Consider the following 24,623-nt stretch of genomic DNA (forward strand, 5'->3'; position numbering starts at 1 on the left):
TATTGTAAACCACTCCCACTCTCTAATGCATATAAACCCTATTGTAAAGCGGCTAATGCATTATTTTCAGTAAAGACTTTACACAATCCGGTGTGGACTCAATACAGCTCACTTCAATTCCACTCAACGCAACTCAGCCTGACCCAACTCAACTCAGCCTCTCGCAACCCAAATCAACGCAACTCAGTCTGACCCAACCCAACTCAACCCAATACAACACAACACAACCCAATTCAAAGCAGCCCAACGGATCTTAGGAAGCCGATCGACAACACTGGTGATATTTAGCCGACATCATACTCCACGATTCAGAAAAACCCACCACAATATTTTCAAATTCTGCATTGTTGTATTTTTTTTTCAGCCAACGACATATTTCAGGAAATGGAATTCGAACTCATTCACACCCAAAATTTCCCGAAGATTATTTCGAGAAGCAATTAAGAAAAAAAGCAGAACTTAATAAACTTCTTTTCAAAAAAAAACAGAATTTAAAGACATTTTAAAAAACAATGAATTATCTTAACTGGAAATCTTTGAAATTTTAAGAATTTTTTAAAATTTTTGAAAAAAATTTTTTTTGTGGTTATGAAATAAAACTTGACTGAATTTATTTACCTTCTATTGAAGATGTAATTATGATGTGTGTTATGAGGGTAGCATAATATCAAAGATTGTCAATTAAACCTTAGATTTTGTCTCTGGCATATTGTACAATAATACTAAAATTTATTTATGAATAACAATAATTTCATGTTAGATGATTAAAATTTAAACGATTAATGTTAATATGATAAAAGGTTAATTTATTTTCTCCATAATTTTGTAAAAAAAAAAACGAAACTCTTAATAACATTAAAAAAAACTTTGCAAGGAAATAACGTGAAGAATTTATATATTTCAAATTTTCAAGCTTTTTTCTATTTTATTCATTGTCCTTTTAATTTTTTTTTTTAACGACAAATTAGCATAACAAAAGCGGTCCGCAGAAGAAGTATTACACATATTTCGGATATTGTATATGTCACATAAAAGGAAGATGAGAAGAAAAATTTGGACGTTTCCTTGATTGAATATGAATTTTTCCGTTTTTATAAAACTAGTTTTTCTTTTCTTCTTGGAAATCAATTATCGAAATTCTTTTTTCCTATTTCGATTTCTGAGAAAAATAATTATGAAAACTTGAGAGATTGAAGTGATTTTATGAAATGTCAAAATGGAAAGAAAATTATTTATCAAATTTAATATTACTTTTCATTTCGAATTCTTGTTAACATGAAAAATTCATTCTTTTTATTGTTTCTTCTTCATCCGTTTCTTTTTTTTTTGTTCCCTCTCTCCCTTTCTCTCTCTCTCTCACTTTCCTTCTCTCTTCTCTCCATGATAACGACACTTTACATTTTGTTATTATTGCAATGTTCATCCATCCGTCTTTTGCTATGGTTTTTTTATTTGAGAAAATTTTTAATTTGAGAAAATCCGGATTATGTTTTAGGTCATTTACAGGATTCACAGAGGAAAAAAGATGAAATTATAAAATATTACTGTCATTTTGACATATTTATTCCTGAACAGTTGCTAGATTTAGTAAAATAAAGCAGAAAAAAAAACAAGTAGTAATGAAATTCCCCGATGAATCATGAAACTTATCGGTCATTTTTAACCATCGATTGGTCATTATAACCATCGGTCATTTTTTTTTTCTTGTTGCAAGATGTTACGATGATAACATGATCAAATATGCTTTATCTGTGATTTTTCAATGAATATTCAATTTAATATTGACTGCTACTGCTTGCATTGTTTTTCACATTTGATTTAGTAGCCAGGAGCAAGACGAGCTGGTGGACAATGGCCACAAGTTCCAGGTGCACCTGAAATAAATGAGTGTTTACAGATCGACGAATCCTGTTTAATTCAAAAGTATTTCAAGGGAGCAGTTTTAAAATCAAAATCTGATGGATAATGAGAAAATGTATCAAAACTGATGCTTTTGAGTTTTAATATTAATGCTTAATAGGACTGAAAAAGTGTACCAGGTTCTCCAGGTGGTCCAACAGCTCCTGGTCGTCCACTTGGGCCTGGTTGTCCCGGTTGTCCAGGAGGACCAGGTATACCTGCCGAGCCAACTGGACCATCTTCACCATTCGCACCTGGTGGTCCAACACTTCCTGGTGGTCCAGGACGTCCCGGAGCGCCTGGTCGACCTGGTGGTCCAACTTCTGTCCTATATGTTCCTGGCTCGCCAGGTGGTCCATTTCTTCCTGGCTGTCCTGGTTGACCTGGTTGCCCTGGTGGACCTCTGGGTCCTTGATCTCCGGGCCTTCCATCATCACCATTCTGACCCGGTGGCCCTGGTGGCCCATCAGGTCCGGGTGGTCCCTTGGGACCAGGTTCACCAGGTGGTGAATCGCATGGGCATTGCGGTGGAAATTGATTTTGAAGTTCAGCATCGAAAGGTGCAGGTGGCCCAGGTGGTCCAAGTTGACCAATTTCACCATCTGTTCCAGGTGTACCATCACGACCTCGTGGTCCAGGTGGACCAGGTGGTCCTCGTGAACATGTGCAACAATCTCCACTTGTATAACTTTCTGTAAATAATTCCGGTTTTTGATATGGTTCATCACGAAGCTCTTGATCATGTAATCGACGTGCCCAGAAATCTGCCATTGTATCACGTTTCACTTCTCGATGTGCCATTACCATACGTGCTAATTTTCCGGAGTCATAACGTCCATTCGTTTCAATATCCAACATTTCCTTCCATATATCTCGAGCCCGAGCCTATAATTTAATCAATGAATAAATTGAAGAAAAAAAAAAAGCATCAAATGGGATGATCCATCATATCTGTTAGAATGTTTGCAAAGTTTTTTTTTCACCTCAATTTTTTCCCATAATCATTTTAATATTTTAATTTCTCAATTATCACAATGCACAAATTTATTTTACGAAAAAAAGTAAGGGAATTTCAATTTCTTTTTTTAAACAGATAAAAAGTTTAAACAGTAATAAAAGGAAAACATACACGACAAAAATCAAGATCTACTTGAACAGATGATTCCAGTGTTTGAATATAATTGATAATTAATGGGAATATTATTAAAATGGAACATATAGCAAAGGTACTGAAAGCAACCGATATAAAAGCAATCGGTTTCAGGCTTTGTCGTTGATTCTTTTTATCCTCCATTATATGAATATATTAGTGATAAGTGATAGCAGGTGATAATAATAGTATTGCACCACTTCTGTTGTTGTTGCTATTAATGAACACCTTTTATACTGAATGTAAAGGAAGGAGAGAGAGAGAGAGAGGAAAAAAAAGAACAATAAAAAGGATATTATTCTATGAAAAAACCGGATCAGCATGAACAAGTGATGATAAAGTAAAGGATAAGAATGTGGATAATGGACAATTTGCTGTCACATTGTTCATTTATCAACTTTCCAAAGGTAATGTCGTTCCAGTCATTTGATCATATGCCATCGGCAGTTTCTACATTTCTTTCCTATCAGTGTATGACCAATCGATCAATCGATTAATCGACCAACCGATCAAACGATATATATATATATATAATGCATTTATTGAACGGACATACATACATACATACAATTTGTTTACTTGTTTATTACTTTTTTCTTTTTTTTTCAATGTTTAAAACATCAGTTTTCAATCCTCAGTAATTTGTTCCAAATTTTGAGGTAACTAACAATGAATTTGTTAGTATCCTCAAAAAAAAAAAAAAAAATGATACAAATGTATAAGAGACAAAATCATTCCTGATATGAAATAAAGTTGAGAAGAAAATAATATTAAAATATTGACATTTAAAAATTGTACTGGAAATTTTTAATTTTGTTTATCACTGTTTTTTGTTTCCATTGATACCTTTACAAGATAACGACAACGTAAAGCTTGCACTACTTATTGAATAAATAAATCACCACTATATTCCCATTATTTTTTTTGCCCATTAACTCAATCTATCATATTCTTACAATGGTTATTATTATAATAGTAATTATAACTAATTCCACTGTAATAGTTATCAGCTATCCATTTGTATTAATTATAAAAGATATTTCATTAGTTCATTTAGAGCCATGGGGAAATTAAGTTGAATATTATGTATCAGTACTATTAATTCGTATTAACTATAAGAGATGTAACACCGTTCTAGTGAATTCCTCATCTACTAACTAGTCTGTCATCTGTCGTCTCTATTATGACAAATTAGTCACAAGTTACCTTCTTGATAAATTGCTCTAAAAAAAACAAAAGAAAAAAAAACATATGGTGACTATGGGACACTCCTTATCATACTCATGACAGAATACATGATGATGGAACAGATCTCGAACTTGTAATCCAGCGCATTCAATAGTTCATGATATCTCCTATGATACCTATGATATCTCCTATGACTTCAGTTACAACTAATTTGTCTTTGCTTAACCATAATTTCATAGTAAAATTATAGAGTACTACGCTTATAGATCTGTTTTCGTTGTCAAAACGCATTTTAAAGCATAATATTTATAGCAAAAGTTTTGGAAGTCTCCAAAATAAAAACAGGGGATGAAGGCACACTATACTAATAATAAAGCTAGAGTGATAAAACAATTTAAACCTATCACAACCTTTTACACGTTAAAAGGATAAATTAAGTATATTGGATGGATGTGAAATAACGGAAAAAAAAGTATGCAAATGTATAAAACGTTGTACCATAACAACTACTATGGGATTATAAATACGAAATTTAAAATTTTAAAAACTACAAAAGACATGCACAACTAAAAATATGAAAAAAAATTTTTTTAATACAATGAGTCCGAATAACAATACGACAATATGGAAAGAAATAGAAACAAGCGAACTCAAAGCTGTAAACAGATGCATTATGAAAAGAGATAAATAAATGTTGGAAGCACATTTAAAATAAATTTTGTTTAATGCAGAAGTAAAGTGCTTTATGCAGCAAATTGATAGATAGCAAATTGATAGATAGATAGCATTCAGATTCGAAGAAATAACTGCCTCAACCACTGCAATTAATTGCAACGTCATAAAACTCCGGAAATTCGGACCGGAAAAATTACCAACCTTTCAATATTTTATTTTTCTATTTAAAACTTTCCATCTTGTCTCACTATTATCCATTGATTTCTTATCATTATTCATTATGGTTAAAACTTTATAAAGTCATGTTTAAAGCGGGATATAAAAAGGGTGTAGTGGCAGATAAAATTTTCGATGATCTATATTTCAAATTAAGTGATAACGAAGTCGTAATTCTGTTAAATTTCGGAATTTTGAACAAGACAGTGATGTGTATATTCCTAAACAGTTCACGCTCCGAGATCTGCAAAACGTAAATATTTCATAAAGATTTCGTGAAATTTGCAGGGAATACACCACGAACTCCATCAGACTGTTTTACACCAAACAACCATCCATCATCCAGAAGATCCTCTTCACGGGCTTCTAGCACTGTTATTACTTCACCTGCATCAAAAGTAAGTTCATCGGTATCTTCTGCGGTATAGCGATGTGTTGCCCGAACTTTGTACAAAATCTGAAACAGTTAAAACAATGACGCAACATCAATTTTACTGCAGATGTACACATGAATCTAGTAAAGTGATGTTCATCTCCTCTCCTCAAATGTAGCAAATCCAATCCTTCTTTTCGTACCACTTAGTCCTTTTCTGATGTGAAATTTTTACTCTCGTCTGTGTCAATTCACGTAGTAACTATAATTCTTCAGTTTTACACAAATAGGTGCGACTTCTCCGCAATTCTCCGACCTTTCACATTATGTCTCAATTTTATGTCGTAAAATAATCCTTTGATTTTCACACATACCAACTTAGCAACGAACGTGTTAGATATACCGTTATAAAAAAAAAAATACCTTTCGATCACCACTCGCTTCTTGACGACTTTCACCTTTCTGTGGTGAGCGTGGTTCTGGATGTGGTTGTTTCCCGTTATCACTTTCACTGAACGGATTTTTTGCATCATCGTCATCATCATCAAATGGATTTAACGAGGCTTTCGAATCCTTTTCACCAACACCATCACCAACAGCTGATGATTTTTCCGACAACTTTTTGTCATTTCGTTCCTCGGTAGCAGGAATAACAGCTGCAGCAGGTGGTGCGTCAGTCAAACTCTACAAGAACAGCATTCATAGAGAGTGCAGGCTTTGTGATTAAATCTTATAGAGAATAAGAAAAAGGTAAGAAAATTGAAAAGTAGAAAGATATCCTTAAGAAAAAAGACTTGAACAATAAAGAACACTTCTATTCTACAAATAGTTCCCCCTTCTATTATGTTATCCGTAATTACAAGTGAAGAAAAACTTCCTATACGTTTTATTTTATATTATGAGTAAACATCTCATATGCAAGTCATCGTTAGAGATAATGAAAAATTATGCGTTATTTCTGTGGTTACGGTTAGAAGGTTGTTCACTGTTATTAAAGAAGGCTTTCAATGTTTGCTATTATACAGTATAGTGTAATGGATGATAAAGATAGCCAGACTTTCGTTTAATCTTAATTAATAACAGTATTAGAAACTAGCTAACAGAAAGCAAACTTATAAACCTGAACTTACTGGATAAACTTTTTTTCCTATATTTTCATCATCATGCTCAGCGTCGGATCTGTTGAGAAGTGCCTCGGATAAAATACGCGGGGATGTTGGTTGAGACTCTCGCACTGGCACCTCGGGTTTTTGTAGTGGTAAGCCTTCGACTGGAATCGATTGTTCATCAGTTGAAGGAGGTGTTACTGAATGATCCGATGTATTTCGCGGAACACGAAGAGAATCAAATGAGTTTCCCAAATTATCCAGTACGGTAACAAGAGTTTTGTTATTCTGCAGTGGAAATAAATGAAAAATTTGAGAATATAAGCAATTGACTTTGACCACTAATTACAGATTGGAACTAAATCGTAGAATTACATTGCAGCCTATAGCGATGACAATGAAAACATTAGTCTTTAAAGTATTCTAACTTTTCATATATATTATAATTAGAACTTTTTTTTGTTTGTTAGCTTTGACTATTGACTTCTTAAAAAAACATAAAACAAGAATTATTATGAATAATGAAGAATAATGAACTAATGAACTACTGACAAAGTTACAAAACTATATATGCGGATATGCTGCTTATGTTTTGATTTTCGACTGACATACCTTGCCACATTCGGTATGATTGGTACTTTCAGCGTTAAAAATTGTCTGAAGTGTATCAACAAAGAATGTTATTCGGCTGTCGTATGTGGCAGGCAATGCATCAACAAGTTCTCTGTTCAATTCTTTATATAGGGCTTCGGCTTGTTGTAGATCTGCTAATGCTTTCATTACTTTTGGATCATCATCGCCCTGGAAATGAGAAGACTACGTAACTCCTTTATACAGCAAAGATTATAGTGTACACAAAACCACATAACATGATTAGGTTACAGTAGTGACGGTCAAGCTATGTCAAAGCAGAGCAAATCTACAGGATAAAGATTATTCAAAGTGACACAAGAGAAGATACGCGATGTTCTAAATAGCTAAAAACAAAGAAATACGAACTGTGAAAAGCTATATTATATTACGTTGTCCTTTGTATCTCCACATATTCGTCCTTAATTACCTATTTAATTCATATATATCCAATTTACCTATCTGATTTGTCATATATTTTTTATTGGGGAAATAAAAATCGAAATCTCAATACTTGATATAAACAAAAATTTATCAATTCACCTATTTATTATATATATATTAATAAAAGATGAGAAACTAACTTTTTGGAACTAGCTTTCACGGTTGCATAATTGTTCCGCGCGCCATCAAAATCAACAAGTTTCCTTCCTCGTTTTGCTACCTTAGCTTTTAAGTCTGAAAATTGTGCCATATATGCATTCACCGAACCCATTACTCGATCATTAACAATTTTCTCGAATTCATCCCATTGAAGATCCAGTGACTGTAATGTGATCAAATTAATGGCACATCAGCATTACTTCCAAGTTACAAATTGGCGTCTAACAACAGCCGATGGTAACTTAAGCTGAAAACATTGTGGGATTTGTTAAGGTTCTGTGCCATTTTGCTGAGTTATCCTGCAATGCTATGCATTTTCTGAATATACCGAAAATGAGCAAGATCGAACATCGATCAGTTTTCTGAACAAGCCTTATAATATTAGCATCAGATGTGCTCGTTAATCTTTTCGACAGTTTAGCTTTCATTGAGACTGCGAACTAACCATATAAGTTACATTTTTGCTTGGTTTAAATCTCCTGCGATGTATATCATCTTGTTCCTCGGCCTTACTCAGCCGGTTACCAATCTCATACTACTGAAGTATCAAAGTAGATCATGGAGGACTGCAGAACGTTATGCAGACAAAAATGCAAGATTTAAATTGTTCGTAATTCAGATTAATTTGAAAACATAAACTCAATCCAAATGACATGTGTTACCCAAGCGTTTTAGAGTGAGACTTCAACAATTTTACTTCTCGTAATGCAATAAAGTAGAAGCGAAACACCCAATTTACATTACCGACATGCTTTTATTAGAACTATAATAGTTAAACAAAAGTTTTTTATGTGAATAATAAAATTACTTGTGTAATAGCACACAAATGTTCACGATCCGGCCAATCCGTCTCGTAAAGTTCTCGTATTGTCTCCCGAAATGTTTTTTGCGCTTGTACCATTGTTCGTAATGCTGCACCGTATGCCTTCAAATCACGATGTAATCTTTCGCATGCTTTGCTTTGCTTCACCAAATTTGCAGCATGTTGATCAAACACATCATCTTGTGTTGCCTTCGCTTTCCCAAGTCCTTCTAATAACTGGAAAAATGGAATTATTTCATTGCATAAAGATTCCGTTTAGGGCTGCTGAAGTCTTCAAGGTCGGATAATCTGATTATATCTACCGGATATGATACGAAATTATTCAGTATTCAGGGTGAACTTTACAATGTAAGCCGTTGCAGCATTTATTTTATCCATCCAACGAGTTGATTTAAGTGATGAGCAGACACATTTAATCTAGTTTCTACGTTTATTTCAGTTCCTTCTACGGCTACTTGCTTATCACTGAATAAATAGAAAACTGTAAACATCGAATATTCGAAATGTCAATAAGCATATTTAATATTTCTTTTAAAAACGAGAAAAAAACTGAAATGAAACTGAACCTTTTCTTTCGCTCGTGCAGTTTGTTTTTTAAGTTGCTTACTGAACAAATCACTCATCTCCTTTCTCTTTTTGTATAATTACTTCAAACACAAGCTAGAAACCCACATACATTTGCAGATTTTGAGAGCTTGAAAACTGAAATTACATAAACAGCAAAAGAAATTCGAAATTTCGAAAAGAAAAAGAAGACCGAAAAAATCGATCTCGACGAAAATCAAAACAAGAAAGTTTTCTTTCCTATTCACTATATTAAATCTTTTTAATCGTCTTCACTTCATTTTATTTTCTTCTAAAGTAATCATAAATTGGAAGATCGAATAAACAACAAATGTAACAATTTATGTACAATTCAATGTAATGAAATGAACCAATAAAAATGAATGAAATGTGCCAATGAAACAACAACCAACAGATCGTTTTAATCCAAATGTCTAGGATTCGAGCCATCAATCAACAGTCTCAAAAAAACACATAGCTCAAACCAATGATGTTATTGCTGCTTTTACAAACTTTCTTGTATACCTTGAACTATTCCTAATACCATTACTCCCAAAACTAGCTTACCACTAAGTATTGATCATTTAACAGGTTTAAACAACATCATTCATTTTTCACACAAATATTTTCTTATACGCAACTGTTGCTGGAGTTATTCCTGAAATGTACAAATAGAGACATAGTACCCTTGCGAGAATTTTTTCATAGGCATATATTTCAGGATGACTATTTTATAGAAGAATATTTCCGTAATAATACTGATTGTAATGCTGTTGAGAGAGGAACAAAAATTTAATAATAATGACTGATTTATCCGGAGAAATAATTTTTCAATCAATTTCTTAAAAGGCAAAGGGAGAATAGGGAAATTAAAAATTCGATTATCCAGTAATAAATGTTGCAATTTGATCCGTATCACACGTCTCGAGTTGTAGGCTATTACCAAATTGATTCTTTTCAATGCTTGAGTAATATCCGAATCTTATAATTCTCAAGGAGTAAAGAAAAATATCCATGGAAAAATCGTTTAAATTACATAAAAAAATAAAATCAATGAAAAAATATACCTCAAAAAAACGTTTTAAGATAATAAACAAATCCAAATACATATTAGTTAGCTTTACTTTCTATCAGTATTCTGATTCATAATTACTGCCTACAGAATATGAAATTTAGAAACTACTTTACATTAAAAGGGAAAAATCACATCCAGACTACTTGTGGAACAATTATTCTAATTAGTGTAAATACAATCAGTTATCCCCAATATTACAAAAATGAACGATAAAAAATATGAATGATAGCAACAGACTCGAGTTACGTGGAAAAAAAAGAACAACCCAAATAAAAACGAGCAGGTAATCATGGATGAGATGAAATATGAATGTAATTATCTGGATAAATTGTTTTGAGTTATTTGCATAAATTAAATGTTCACACTACTTCATATTGTTAAGGTTATGTAGGAATAGTTAAAGAAAAGAAAATAAAAAATGCAAAAACTTTGATTAAGAAACGTTTCACCGAATCATAAGTTTTTCTAATTTTTTTTTCTCGAACTACCTCATTTTTTTTAAATGAATCAATCAATAAACCGCTTTTCAATTTTTTTGCAAATAATTTATCGAAAATTAACAATAAATTGAAAAACTATAAGAAATAGATAGGCTCAAATGTAATTATAACTGCCTCATCTAACAAATTCTTGGCAAACTCCACAATCTACAAATTCCACGTTCCACAACCCATCGTACGGTCTTCCCTTTTGATTAAATATAATAATGACATCTTTTGTACATTTGATAGGAATCAATGAATAAAAAAAAGCGACAAAATCTTTGTCATCTCACTCCCGTATATTTTCATTCCTCTTTTTCTCCCTTCATTTCTCTTATAAAGAGAACATTTACTTATGAAAGAGCACAGACTAATACGACATGGTTCAAATCATCGCCTATGTCAGGTTGATTGACTATCTATGCAAACATTTGGTCAAAAGAAGTTAAGATAACCTATCAACGGGATTGATTGTCGACGGAAAAGAGATAATGATGATCATACATATCATTTAGGATGATCGATATCAATTCTTGATCTAACCGAACTTTGAAGTGTTATTAAAATTGAAGGAACAAGCGAAATATTACGAGGATTTTTATTTGGATAATTGACAAAATTGAGAATTATCAAAAACCATTCGGAACGATTCAACCAACCAATACATATCTGCGAACCACTCACTAGATAATTAAGAAAGAATAGTACAAGATGCTATACCTCACCAACGTACTAGCTGTAGTAGTTTAGGCGACCATTAATATTGAATGGAATGGTTTCTGCAAGCTGCTCGGTATTTCCAAAAAACATATGATAGGTTTTATCGGGCTTCCACACCATGATAAACTCTTATTCCACTAGAAAGATTTATCATAGTACAATGATTGCTATGACATTGTACATATTTATTCGAAACAATAAACTGTCTCACTTAACTGTAACTAGACAAAAGAAAAAAGTAAGGTGGAGTCATATTTGTTTGCTATTAACGAAATGTTTGACGAATATGTATCTATACTACCTACTCAGATCGACAATTCATTAATTAACTCACCATCTGTATGTTTAATGAGTGCATCATAAACCTTACCCAAAATCGACGAACATATCATGAACCTTATCTAGAATCGATGAACATATCACGAAATCTACTTAGGTCGACAATTGATACATTAATTAACTCACCAGCACTTCATCCTACCTTATGGGGATGTCACAACCCATTCCACATTAAGCAGTAGGCTCACTGTCGCATCATTCAGATCAATCGTTCATTTAGTACGCACACACATTCACAAATATATGTAACACACACATACACACACACACACACATACATACATACATACACACACACACACATACACACACACACACACACACACACACACACACCTTCACACATACACCATACACCCATACATATACACATACATATACGGATATATTAAAGTAAGAAGGATAGTTTAGAATTTGTAAAAACCCATCGTTAGGTAAACCCAATCATAATCATATACATTTCCTCCTTTTCCTCCCTAACTTGACCTTCCCATTTGTTTAATTCCATCTCAACTAATGAATCTGAAATTTAAGTGGACAGAAATTAAGAATATAAAATAACATTTATGATGGAAAAGAAGAAACATTACACATCTCATTGATAAGCAATCAATATGTTAACAAATTTATATTAGTCATCATTTTCAGAATGTTACTTAATATCCTTGTTTTTCTTCTTCTCTCAACATTCTACAGTTAAAAATTACCTGGTCATTTACCTCCATTAATGAGTAGAGAAAAAAAAATTCTATTCTTTATTGAAAAATTATGTTACGACAAATTAGTGCGAAATAAGAGTACTTTAAAAAGACAGGTTTTGTCTATTAACTTAGCACTGTTCTTAATTTCCATCCCTACCCTCAAGATCATCTTACTTCTGTTTGTAAAGAGAAATGGAAAAAGCCTCACGGCAGGAAATACTTCTACTCCCGCTTTGTTTAGGATGGCAATGTATCGTTCAATGTAGCAGCAATAAAGGGGTCAATCCAAAGTTCATGTTCTGAGAAAAAAAGATGGCTTTCATCATTTTTTTGAATGATAGAAATGCACTACAATGATTATGAAAATTGAGAAAAAACTCGATACATTACCTGAGCCAAGTAAAACAAGTAGTCTTAAATTCCATAAATCAAGGAAAATTTGATGAAAATAGTGTCGCATATCCAATGCAGCCTGTGACAACTGTTCCAGAGCAGAAGACTATCGGTTACCTCATAAGTTACATTTTTGCTGAGGATACAAAAATCAGTAAAATATTACTATGGAAATAAATTGTAGGATATATACAACCGAATCTTGCAAATCTTCAATATGTGGATCATAAACTTGATGTTAGAGTTGTGCTGAAAAAAGTTATCATACTTGACCAAGTGCATAAATAATCACTGATAATCGCTTTACTAAAAACGATGCACGTTTATGCGCACAAATATAGAGACGCTCTAAATGTAAGGAATAAAATGATATACTTTATATAAACGAGGTAAAAGTTCCCAGAATAATGTGAACAGAAATCATGTAATCTAAGAAAATCTCTCAAAATTACAAATTTCAACTTATTATATGCTTAACAACAAAAGAAAAGGGGAAATTTGAAACAGTAAGAAGACAGTAAAACTTGAAATAATGTATAGCAGGCGGCAAACAACTAACAAAACTGATAGGCAAATAAAACATTACATCGTGTTTTCTCCTAAAGCACTGAAATATTTGGTAGGAAAATTCTAAGACTTGCAACATCGCTATCTGAAATAGATTCAAAATTAAACAAATCAACTCAAAAACCAAGTAGGAGAGAAATATGGATGGCTCTAAAGGTGGTCAAGACGAATAGTGTCAGCACATATAACATCAAAAAGTGTAGAACAAAATGAAATAGTGATTGGAAACAAGAGAAGCCCTTAGTTAAAAAAAAAATGCTGACAGGAGACAAAAATATCGAGAAGATAAAAATATCGAAAAGCACTCCATCAAACATATTAATGTGCAAAATTAAACATCCGAAACTGAAACTTGATCAATATGCGGTAATGGTGGTGATAAAAGAATACTAATATTAGAAAAAAAGTAACAAATGAATTGGATGATGGTATGAATCAGCAAAAAAAAGCGCTTGACACAGCACTTGTAAAATATTAAAGGAAATACTGAATAATGTTTATACACCTAAACATTGAACTAAACACCAATAAATGAAAACTTTATGGATTACACAACTCTCAGGTAACTGCGAAACATAAGAAACCAGCCGATGTATTGGGGTAACATCGCCAACCATAACTATAATATATAAATCATTAAGGAAAGAAGAAAAAAGGGAAGAGTTTGGCAAATTTTAATGAAATGTTTGTAGATAAATAAGTAATCAATCATTGTACACTCCGAATAGCAAAAATTTAATGAATCTCTTAATCCTTATGAAAACGATACTCTACTGTTACATGATGAATAAACTGAATGAACACTGGAAAGGATACACAGAGAATACTATGTAGGACACTTCTATGAGCTCCAAACACGTCGCTGATATTCCGGTGGTGCCACTTCGTAATCTGTTTCAATATCAAAAAACTTATGACGATTAACTTCGAGGAATTTCAAAAAATTGTGCACTTGATTCACAATAGCTTCAATCGTTCGATCACTCCAATTTGTCAATCTGTAACGTGAAAACACTGTGAACCAGCTGCTACCAATTGTTTTTCGTAAAATGAAAACAAATTAGAGAAGTTTACCAAATAATATACAATAAATTTATATTAATATTTGCATTTCAGTGCGAAGTTAATAGTCATATACTGCCGAAACATCTGGAAATCAGTATAAAGTAAACAATCTACTAATGTAATATCGTGTTACCATGCCAGTAGAAATTTATTGTATGGCAAACTGCTTCATTTCCTTTCATTTTCAAAGATTTTACATTTTTGGTGATGTGAATTCTCTTCTCTATGCCTAGTCATCCATTTTGGTAAGGAAAAAAAGCTACAGAATAGTGAAATGCAAAGTAAACCATAAGATTGCTAAATCCTCAATCAAAAATGGAAATGTTAATAGCTGCCAAATCCTTTTTTCCCCTTCCTCAAATAATTTCAAAAAAAATATGATTGCCAAATTCCAATATGAGGATAAACTGAAAGTAATGTTGATATTAATGTGAAAAACTTACCCCAACATATGACCGAAACGAACAAACAAACGAAGGAGATGAATGAAACCATAGTATTCAGAAGGCTTAAACTTGTCATAATCGTCCGTAATTGAATCTAAAAAGAAAAAAAAAGGCGGGGAATCAATGAATAAAAACACATGAATAGTACAGCTTCGTTTCGAGTGATTTAAATTCAGTCGAATTCCCTAAACATTTCAAGCTGTGCATGGAACAACAATTGTTTGACAAATTACAATAATAGGAAATAATCATACTGACCATCACCATCGGTCACATCACTACGTTTTTTCTTCGTATCTTTTGTTCCTCCCTGAAAATTAATGATGAAGTAATTGTTTAATAAAAGTAAGGTTGTGGAAATGGAAATTTCCTCTAACACACCTAAATCTCTAGTTGTATGGCAGAAAACGTGCAAACTGCTATAGACACCGATGGAGAAAATTTGCACCTGTTTCACCTTATGTTGAGAAAGGAGGTCGGCATACTGAGGTCGCTCAAATTTGTACAACAACTGTAATCCCAATGAATTGTTAAAGTAATCCTGAAAGATACAAAAATAATGAAATATATCAAATATTTCGTAAAAAAGACCAAATCTCATCTATAATACATAATGATCCTGATCCTGAAAAAATCAAAAACAAAGAAATGGATGGCATTTGGATCTTGAAAAGAGATCTAATTTACCCAACATTATACTTAAACAATCATAGAGGGAGTTGTGTAGGATAGAAAAATTTGTGATAGGTTGCGAATGGAATAAAAACGAAGTAGAAATCAAATGACCTGTATACCGTAACTGCTCTCAACCAAGGTAACCACCATGGAATTAAGTTGTGTATCATCGCTTCCAAATTCAAACGTTAAAGTATCTTTCGCTTCTACACATGTACCCATATAATCTGCATACTGTAATAAGAGAAATATTTTTGATATTTGAATATCAGTTCAAATACTTGAATATTCGATTCAAGATCCAAATGTTGGCTGAATCAATCATTAAGTAATTATTCTTCTGCAAAATACCCGGCATAAGATTCAAAAGAAAAGAGAAATACACCCTCATTTTCCCTTTCCGTTTGATGCACTCTGCTGATCAACAAATTGATTGATCTGTTTTTCTTTTTTTTTTTTTTAAACCTAACATCGGAAATGTTTACTATCAGGGTGACCAACACCGGTTATCGAAGCAAGATAATAGTAAAAATTTGCATAGCCAACTTCATTTATTTATAAATTTACATAGTACCATCTTTGCTTCCTAGCGACAGATAAAGCGACTGACATTTAGAAACAAATAAGATATTGAGTGATAATAATGAGCTGGTTCTCAAGGAGGCAAATACTTTGTACAAATACGATATTATCTTGATATTCTAACAAACTGTTCATCCTTTAACCCCTATAAGTTAGATTTGATCAAACCTGACGAACAATGCTGGCTACTGTATGGCGTGCTGGAAGTCGTGGGAGATACATCTGACGATTAACCATATCGTGATCATCGACCAGAATGTCCTTCAGCACTGATGGTATCTAAAATTAAAACAGAATCCACATATCTAGAGGGTATAAGTATCGTGGAATGTATTGTAAAATTTAAGTAATCCTAAGGCATATGATTTGAGCTGTTAATTGCAATATTTCCACCAATAATCCTTGACGATCAACAATATACCTTGAAATTCTAAGCATCATTTCTCATTACGCTTGAGAAATGAAAATAGTATTTAAAATGCTCCAAAAGGAGGGTATCTTCTGCTATTCTTTCTTTCTTTAAATAGATAAGAAATGAGCTGTTACTAGACAACAAATGAGAAATTCAGACGAAGAGTGACTGCCAGAAAACTGGGATTCAAACATATATAGTAATAAGATGGATTACAAAAATAAGGTCAGGACAAACACTTACATCAATTTTGATTTCATTTTTCCTGACAAAATCTGAAACTGGTTCGCTCTCCAGCTGCGTACCCGGTTTACGTTTTCGCATAGTCCCTGAACAAAAATTCCCATTTTTGAAACTTTTCTAACTGAATGAACTCCCATTTTAAAAATAACTCATTACATTTTCTGCTTTAAAATTTTACCCTTTTATTGATCATTCCTTCAAAGCAACATACCTTTGTTAGAACCAGAAATTTGCGCGTATCATTTCAAAATATGCTACCCCTTCTCACCAATCAAAAAGTAAGAAAAACCGTAACAGCAAACCGAAACAGTAAAGCAACAAAATAAACTGATTACAAGTTTGTCATTTCACATGGATGAGATATTACCTTACAATATCTATTCAACTCTAAATTCTCCTGATTTAACTCTAAATTCTCCGGAAGACCCGAGCAACGATTACTTCATGGGACCTAACCTAAAACATCCCTTACAGCATCAAATTTCTAGAAATATATAATTAAACAGATAACGAAACAGAAATAGATAACCTTTGTCCGATACAATACTAGCAGCTCGACTTGTCGATGTTCCACGCTTATCCGATGGTGTACTCCCTCGGCTATCGGGTCCACCACTCCGCTTCTCATCCAGAACATTCGATTTCCGACTACGTCGTTTGTTTTGCGCTAACCGAGCCTGAGCATCTCTCATTTCCGCCTAAAGAACTGGAAATTTTCTCGCATCAATCTTGGCCAGCCCCCAATTTAATTTTATTTTTCCATTAGCTTACTTGGGATTCACTGATTTCATTCTGCGGCTATTTTTTTTTTTTTTTGCCCTTTATAAAATGATGGACATCAATTAATCCGACGATAAGAAAAAAGCTAATTACCTGTTGTGTTAATTGATCTCTATGAAATTTGCAAGAAGGAAAGAGATGAATTATTTTAATAAAAGCTTGAATAGATCATTTCATGAGAAAGCTTGAACAAACCAATAAAACCTGAATAGACCATTTTATGTACTTTTTTTTTCTATTAACCTCCCATTACATTTACCAAATTTACTTTCACACGCATATCAAGTACTCTTGTCAGTCACTTTTTTTTCCGGTGGGACCGTATTCTCATCATTCTAAAACATTATTTTATATGAACTATGATAAGACGATCAACAACGATTAACAATGTTTGAAACTAAACTGATTTTCCAGCTCCTTCAACCACTGATGAGCAATTAATTGTTTAAAAATTTATAAACCTAAAATATATGCGAACATTACCAAGTCTTTTTTTCGTGTCCTTTTTGGAAGCCCTTTTATAAAGATAAGAGAAACTAAGTATTTAAAATAATTTTTGATTCCTTTCCTCATATCAGATCTCCATTTATCAGTGAACACGGCTTACCCAATAAAAAAAGAATGTTTGAAAAACCAAACAAATTCAAAGTTGTAAAGGCTCAAAGTTATAAAAAAAATAAATGTAAATAATGAAAGTCCAATTTATAAACACTGCAATACAACAAATTTTCATGTTCTTGGAAATTAAACAAACAAAATTTCCTTTAGACATCTATACACACCCTGAGATTTCTCTCCGTTCATTGTCCAATAACAAATATACATTTGAAGATGCGATTCAAGAAATTTCAGAGAAAGTTAAGTTCCAGGAAAGTTGTGCTTGAAAGTTAATCTTTCCATGAGAAATAAATCCACAGCAATAGTACCAATCGTTCAACCTATTCATTACATTATTTGCACTACATATTAAGCTAGTGAGACAGTCAGTACTAGAGCAGGTCGATCAGATGACTGAAATATGTAGAAGCTGAGTTAAATACGGCATAAAAGATGATTTGGACTTTTGGCAGTCAGCTCTCTAAGATCATAATTAAATACTACGTAATAAATAAATGATTATCCAATCTCATGTAAGATAGCAGTTATCGAAGTTGTGTAGGAAGAAAGAAGAGAGACAATCCACCTTAGTCATATTTTCCAGAAAACCTGAGAAGTCTCGTCCTAATTCAAATTGACCAGATGACTTAATCTTATTCACTCCCCTCTCTCTTTCCCTCACCTTCCCTTCTTGAGCTGGAAAAAAATACCCTACGTTTGATTCATCATAAACATTCGTCCTAAAATTAAAATGAAATTTAATAAAAACTTTATAAAATTGATAGTTATGACGCAATGTACTTTACAAAAACACGTTCATAAATAATGGAGCAAACAAAGAGGATTATAATATTTTTACGGCAGTAGTTCGAAGCAGAATTAAGAAATCAGCTCTAGAAGATCATAATTAAATAATACGTAATAGATTATCTAATCTTTAATTTTCATAATAGACTTCCTCCATTGTGAATTACTGTTACGGTAAGATATTTCATAAAGTTTAAATGACAAATTCCTGAATAATCAGTTCATTAGGACTCCCCTTTACCCCTCTGCAATAATCCATTTCTGTAGTTAATTCCGAAGACACAATGGTTTATCGTATGGTACCAGTAACTTCGAAAATGCAACTGAGAAGCTAGGATATCATATTCAGCAGCAACAACGTTTGACTGTGGATGTATGGACGTCCTATCCAACCAACACCAACAACATGCAAACGTGGGTGTTTTGCCCAACAATAACAAGGTGTGAAACGTATATAAATATATGTGTATTTATTTATTGATTAATTTATTTATGGGCATTAGTAAAACTCAACATTGTCATCTTTTAAAAATTTAGAAAAAAAAACTTTTGTTGATTGAAATTACTAGTTGAAACATTTGAAGGAACCTTTGCACGCTCCACATTAGCTGTTGTATATTCTAGAAAACGACTACGTGTGCTGCTATGCTTAATTTTTTCGTCATGTCGTTGATTCCAACCCTAAAAATTGAAATGAAATTTGATAAACACTAAACAGAATAACCAGCTTAACGACGGTCAAATGAATCCGGGAAAGACACATCTGAATTAGTTATGTCTGATGTATATATCTGAAATAAATATACTTGGTGTGGAGTTGCATATCACTAAAGCTGTCTGAAGCAATTTATAAAGAACATAAATATCATACCTGATAGTGAACGGTATAAATGGGTTCTCCATCGATGCTATGCTCCACGTTAATAATTTTTGCTTCATAATAAAGATTATCCAAGTGTTGACAGAGTACCTTGGCATGTAATTCGTAAACATCTGAGGCTTTCACAACTTCCTGTCAAATATGATTATAAAATGATTATAATGAAAATTCTAAAATCTACGGTTAAAAAGTATGTAATCAAAATCAAACTCTGAAGTATATCGTAAGTTATTCGCACTACAAATCAGTTAAACTGAATGATACAAAACCATTCATATTCTGGTCTTTATCAAATGATATCATGTTTTGGGAATTTCCGAGTATTTCTCCGGAGGTATTAAGCACTGCAGTATGCTAATATATGGAAGACAGCTAAATGTATTTCAAATAGTTCTTCAAATTAAAATATAAGAAAATCCAACCTTTGCTGTATCCTTGGTAGCGCTGTTTTCCTTTTTCGGAGGCATCGTTTAAATTCCGTAACAGAAGAATAATACAAAAGAAGAAAAGCAGTGCTAAATTCAAGTAGTTTCTGTAAAAAATATGAAAACTGTTACCGATTTTAAGTGAACAGAAAATCTGACCAAATTCGTTGTCGCATATAAAACAGTACAACAATATCCAAGATTAGCTTTGAAACAAATAATTCATTACAACAATATTACACGCTCCTTTTCTCTATCCTCAGATCTTTCTTTTCTCTTCGGGTTAGCTTATTTATCGGCAATACATATAGATTTAAACGACGCTATTATGTTTGCTTCAATTTGAAATCTATTTCATTAAACAAAAGTTTCACTAAATGAAAGTTTATTATAACATGCTTGTAACTAGGGTTCGTGCGGGATAAGTAGATTTCAAAACATATATATATATATATATACGTATATGTATCAGCGAAAGAATCATTCAATTAGGATAAAAAACATTCTAAATTATTACATAGCTTATTGATGTTTCATTAAATAAAAGTCCTTTACAGTAGATGTCCATATATATCTGCGTTTTTCCTGACAAGTTATTTTTGACTGAAAAAGACCTACAAAAATACTTTTTGGGTTTTTTTTTTCATTTAAAAACTACTTTAAAATATTTTGAACAGATATGTTATTCAGAATCGAGAATTTTGGAGTCTAAATTAATAATAAATAGAGTAGAAAAAAATGAAAGATGGATTAGAAAAATTTAGACAGTAGTTTTTTCGTTCAAAAATTCGGATAAAAAAATCCTGAATAAGTAGAGGAAAAAATAAATAAAAAAGAACCCTATCAGAAGTCCAATTTCAAACAAGTACCACTCTCACTCACTCAAGCAAACTCATATCAACTAGCATAGGAAACCAAACAAGACAAAGAGAAAAATGAAATGTGAAATTTGTACTTTGGGTGAACACATGTAGACGCGGTTCCAGTGGAAACACGAAGCATAAAAATTTGTAACAGGAAAAATACATTGTTACTCCGTAACACCACTCAGTTTGCTGTTTTGAATTGTCCCATCAAACAATGAAAAGTGACAAAAGTTGAACCGACCTGATTTCTGTGTTAAATATTACTCAAATGAATTCATTCTTCCCTTTAATTCAAAAAAAAAAATTTCGGGAACATTTATTCAGAAAATTGAAAATATAACCAACAATGGTAATTGATACAGTCTGCGTATGTTATGTAATTAGCTCTCCCAAATTTTTTTTCAGTTCAATGTACAGCAATTTTTACTTTTCCAAGCTCAAATACGACATTCGATATTTATCCTCTCACCACATATTCTAGTTATATTCCATTCCTCATCAATTTTTCCGCCTTTTCCTCATTCTTTCTTCCGCTTATGTATATTATCATCTACAAAAGACATGTCATAGTAAATCAGGAAAAAAAAGGAAGGAAAAAGACCTTAAAGCACTAAATGCATGGCTCATCTCATGGTCCAGCATCAATTTCGAGATTCTGTATGAACGATTCATTGCTATGAATCAAATATATTACTGAGAGCGCATATGATGTGAAATTGGGAAAACCATCGAATAAAGTACCAACATAAGATATACAGGATTAGTGGAAGATGAAGATATTCAGTGATGACTATCAGTATGGATACATTAGCATACGGTTAGAACGGAACCGGAAAGTACCGGAAAACATAATACACACAGGAAAAAAGGAAAACCGGAAAAAAATGCCGCAAAATTGCCGCCACATAGCTGAATTCATTGTTACATGAAACTAGCCTAACCGCATTTTACCCACTACTTTTAACAAAAGACACGTGATGGCACAATTGCAATCGATAAATATTTGAGAGGTCTAAAATATTACGCGGCGTTCACGGGTATCATCACGCATGCTACGTCTGAAAGAACATGAAGCTCATATAAGATCAAACTTGTCCTAACGTACGCCAATCTTGATGAGAAACGTGAGTGGTATTATGCAGTTCGTGAGTGGTATTATGCAGCCAAGAGGTAATTAATGGGCGCACAAAATATGTCATCGTAAATTTCACGATTGGTCTTTTACTTCCTTTTTTTTTTGGAATTTTGGGAAGTTTTTGATTTGAAAATAAAGAATGATTGGTACTTGAGTTTTCCTCAAGTTTCTAAATCTCAGTTCTACTTATTCAACAATTTTTGGGTTTATTTGCATTAATTAAGGGTCACGCATGAGTTTTCATGATTGAAATTGTTCCTTAAATTTAAAACTATTGTACGAGGTCAAGTGTCGCTTTCAGTGACCTTTGAGACAATATGCCCATATACATTTATGACAAATATGGTATTCATTGAAGCATCAAGCATTAAATGAAACAGTATATCCTTTTGGCGGTACACACGTACGTATGCACATGGTTCGTCGATCTAAGACATGCAAACATTAATATGATGTGACAAGCAATGTAAACACGTACGCGGACTTTACGATGTAGTTTTTCAATGATAAAATTGAGCAAGTTCTTGAGGTGAATCTGATTTCGAATTTCAGTCTTGAAAGAAATATTCATTTTTTTCTAATCTGAATGCAAGCAAGAAAAGAACACATACACAAGACATTTGTCAACTTTAAGCGCTAGATGGAAGCGGTTTATTTCATGTCGTTTATATTTTATCTGTTTATAGTAAACTATTATTTGAAGTTCTGCTCGAAATGCATTTCCTTTTTCTGTCTTCTATAATTTCTTGGCTTAAATTTTGATCCAAAGCCGATATTCTTAGCCAGTTAGGACTTGATTGAATATGAAGGCATAAAATTCCTCGAAAATTTTGAAAAATGTCTTCATCGTTTAAAAAAAAAAAAAAAGAAAAAGAAGAAAAAAAAACCTTCCATGAAATCTGCAAATTTATATTAGTTATTTCTCGATAAAACTGGCATCTTTAAAAAAAGAAAGAAAAGAACATACTTTTCATATGGACCTGATCATCACCATAATTTCTGGAATATTTCAGCCAAAAAGTTCCAGAAAAATAGCAGGATTGGAAATGCAGCGGGATAGATTAGATATTTTGACAGAATATCAAAATCATGCTGATTTCGATGGCTTTGATGACATTACACTGATCAATTGTAAGAAATCTATCCGTTATCAGTATTGTGTCTGAGGTTCCATCGGTGTTTCTTTTTTCTTTTTCAAGAAGCTCAGAAAAAATTTCGAACAAAATAAATTTTGAAGAAAGTTATGGAACACAGATGAGAAAAATTGTTTAAACTAAATTGGAACTATTATCATAAATGCGGAAGAATATGGATCATGTTGTAATCATATTAGTAAGCCTAAAATACTTCTTATGATCGAATTAATTTGACGGTTTGTATCATCGAAAATGTAGTTTTGTTCATTATACTTCCCAATATCTTGCAAAATATTCATTTTAATTCCAAGGGAAACAGATGGAATGTGCAGATGATAGTAAAGCCGTGGTTTGTGACAAACGACCGCTTGATCTATATGGTAAAACAATATGGAAGCCATGCTTGTTCGGCTATATTTGCATCAAGAAATCTGATTGTTAGTATAGTTGGACACTTGAGGCTTTATGCAAGCATAAAGACGTATTCAGCAACAGCATTACCATGCCAACTATTGTTCACTATGCAATCCAACTGATTGATTGAAAATATCAACCAATCATAATATATTATGATTGATTGATATTTTAATGGTATATATTTAGACATACTAATCACGTCAATCATTCCTCTGATCTCTCTCCATTTCCCACCAGATTAAAATCTCGATGGTTTGAAATTACCTGGTCTTTGTGGAGGTAAGAAATCAAGTATGGAGAATAACTAGATAAAGTAGATAAGACGTAATGAACAATATGTGATGTTGAATTGCACAGTGAACAATATTTGGCGTGGTAATGCGTGTTATTGAATACGTCTTTATGCTTGCATAAAGCCTCAAGTGTGTGATAAAAGTTTTTCATTAATTTAGGTGATAAAATTGTACAAGATCGGTTACAAGGGTTTTTTCTTTATTAATTTCACACAGTTCTTACTGCTGCAAAATTTTTTCGAGATTCAAAGTTCCTCAACACATCCATTGGTATTTTTAGTTAACTTTTAGTTACTGCTGGGGCTTCTTTTTTTCCTTTTTTTTTTTTTTTTTTTTTACTTTTTAGTTATTGTTTGTACG

At 32.5% G+C, this 24,623-nt stretch overlaps 5 protein-coding genes across 5 annotated transcripts in view; 1 reads left to right on the plus strand and 4 right to left on the minus strand.

Moving 5' to 3' along the window:
- Positions 1–1,742: 1,742 nt before the first annotated feature.
- LOAG_04295 (collagen protein 14) lies at positions 1,743–3,193 on the minus strand (the record flags this gene model as incomplete). The annotated part of the gene is made up of 3 exons (XM_003139832.2): positions 1,743–1,874; positions 2,037–2,784; positions 3,029–3,193. 3 exons carry the CDS (start codon positions 3,191–3,193, stop codon positions 1,819–1,821), a joined length of 969 nt encoding a protein of 322 aa, XP_003139880.1. The 3' UTR covers positions 1,743–1,818.
- A 2,197-nt stretch (positions 3,194–5,390) lies between these two features.
- LOAG_04296 (variant SH3 domain-containing protein) lies at positions 5,391–9,286 on the minus strand (the record flags this gene model as incomplete). The annotated part of the gene is made up of 7 exons (XM_003139833.1): positions 5,391–5,585; positions 5,925–6,185; positions 6,632–6,895; positions 7,220–7,408; positions 7,818–8,003; positions 8,649–8,879; positions 9,230–9,286. The coding sequence occupies 7 exons, from the start codon at positions 9,284–9,286 to the stop codon at positions 5,391–5,393; spliced, it is 1,383 nt and encodes a 460-aa protein (XP_003139881.1).
- Positions 9,287–14,131: 4,845 nt separating this feature from the next.
- On the minus strand, positions 14,132–20,529 carry LOAG_04297 (hypothetical protein). The gene is made up of 11 exons (XM_003139834.2): positions 20,414–20,529; positions 19,983–20,123; positions 19,700–19,792; positions 17,457–17,625; positions 16,928–17,013; positions 16,441–16,551; positions 15,802–15,924; positions 15,464–15,556; positions 15,274–15,325; positions 15,013–15,109; positions 14,132–14,502 (listed from the first exon to the last, which is right to left on the minus strand). Exons 1-11 carry the CDS (start codon positions 20,456–20,458, stop codon positions 14,346–14,348), a joined length of 1,167 nt encoding a protein of 388 aa, XP_003139882.1. The 5' UTR covers positions 20,459–20,529; the 3' UTR covers positions 14,132–14,345.
- A 2,862-nt stretch (positions 20,530–23,391) lies between these two features.
- Positions 23,392–23,995, plus strand: LOAG_04298 (hypothetical protein; the record flags this gene model as incomplete). The annotated part of the gene is made up of 2 exons (XM_003139835.1): positions 23,392–23,548; positions 23,865–23,995. 2 exons carry the CDS (start codon positions 23,392–23,394, stop codon positions 23,993–23,995), a joined length of 288 nt encoding a protein of 95 aa, XP_003139883.1.
- Positions 23,996–24,482: 487 nt separating this feature from the next.
- LOAG_09007 (hypothetical protein) overlaps positions 24,483–24,623 on the minus strand; it is a gene marked incomplete at both ends in the record, with an annotated part of 1,754 nt that continues 1,613 nt past the window's right edge. Inside the window, one exon of the mRNA XM_020447841.1 lies at positions 24,483–24,488. Coding sequence (XP_020301968.1) covers positions 24,483–24,488 — 6 coding nt within the window. The remainder of the gene's footprint in view (positions 24,489–24,623) is intronic.

Source organism: Loa loa (genome assembly GCF_000183805.2).
Source record: "Loa loa unplaced genomic scaffold supercont3.281, whole genome shotgun sequence".
Taxonomy (NCBI): domain Eukaryota; kingdom Metazoa; phylum Nematoda; class Chromadorea; order Rhabditida; family Onchocercidae; genus Loa; species Loa loa.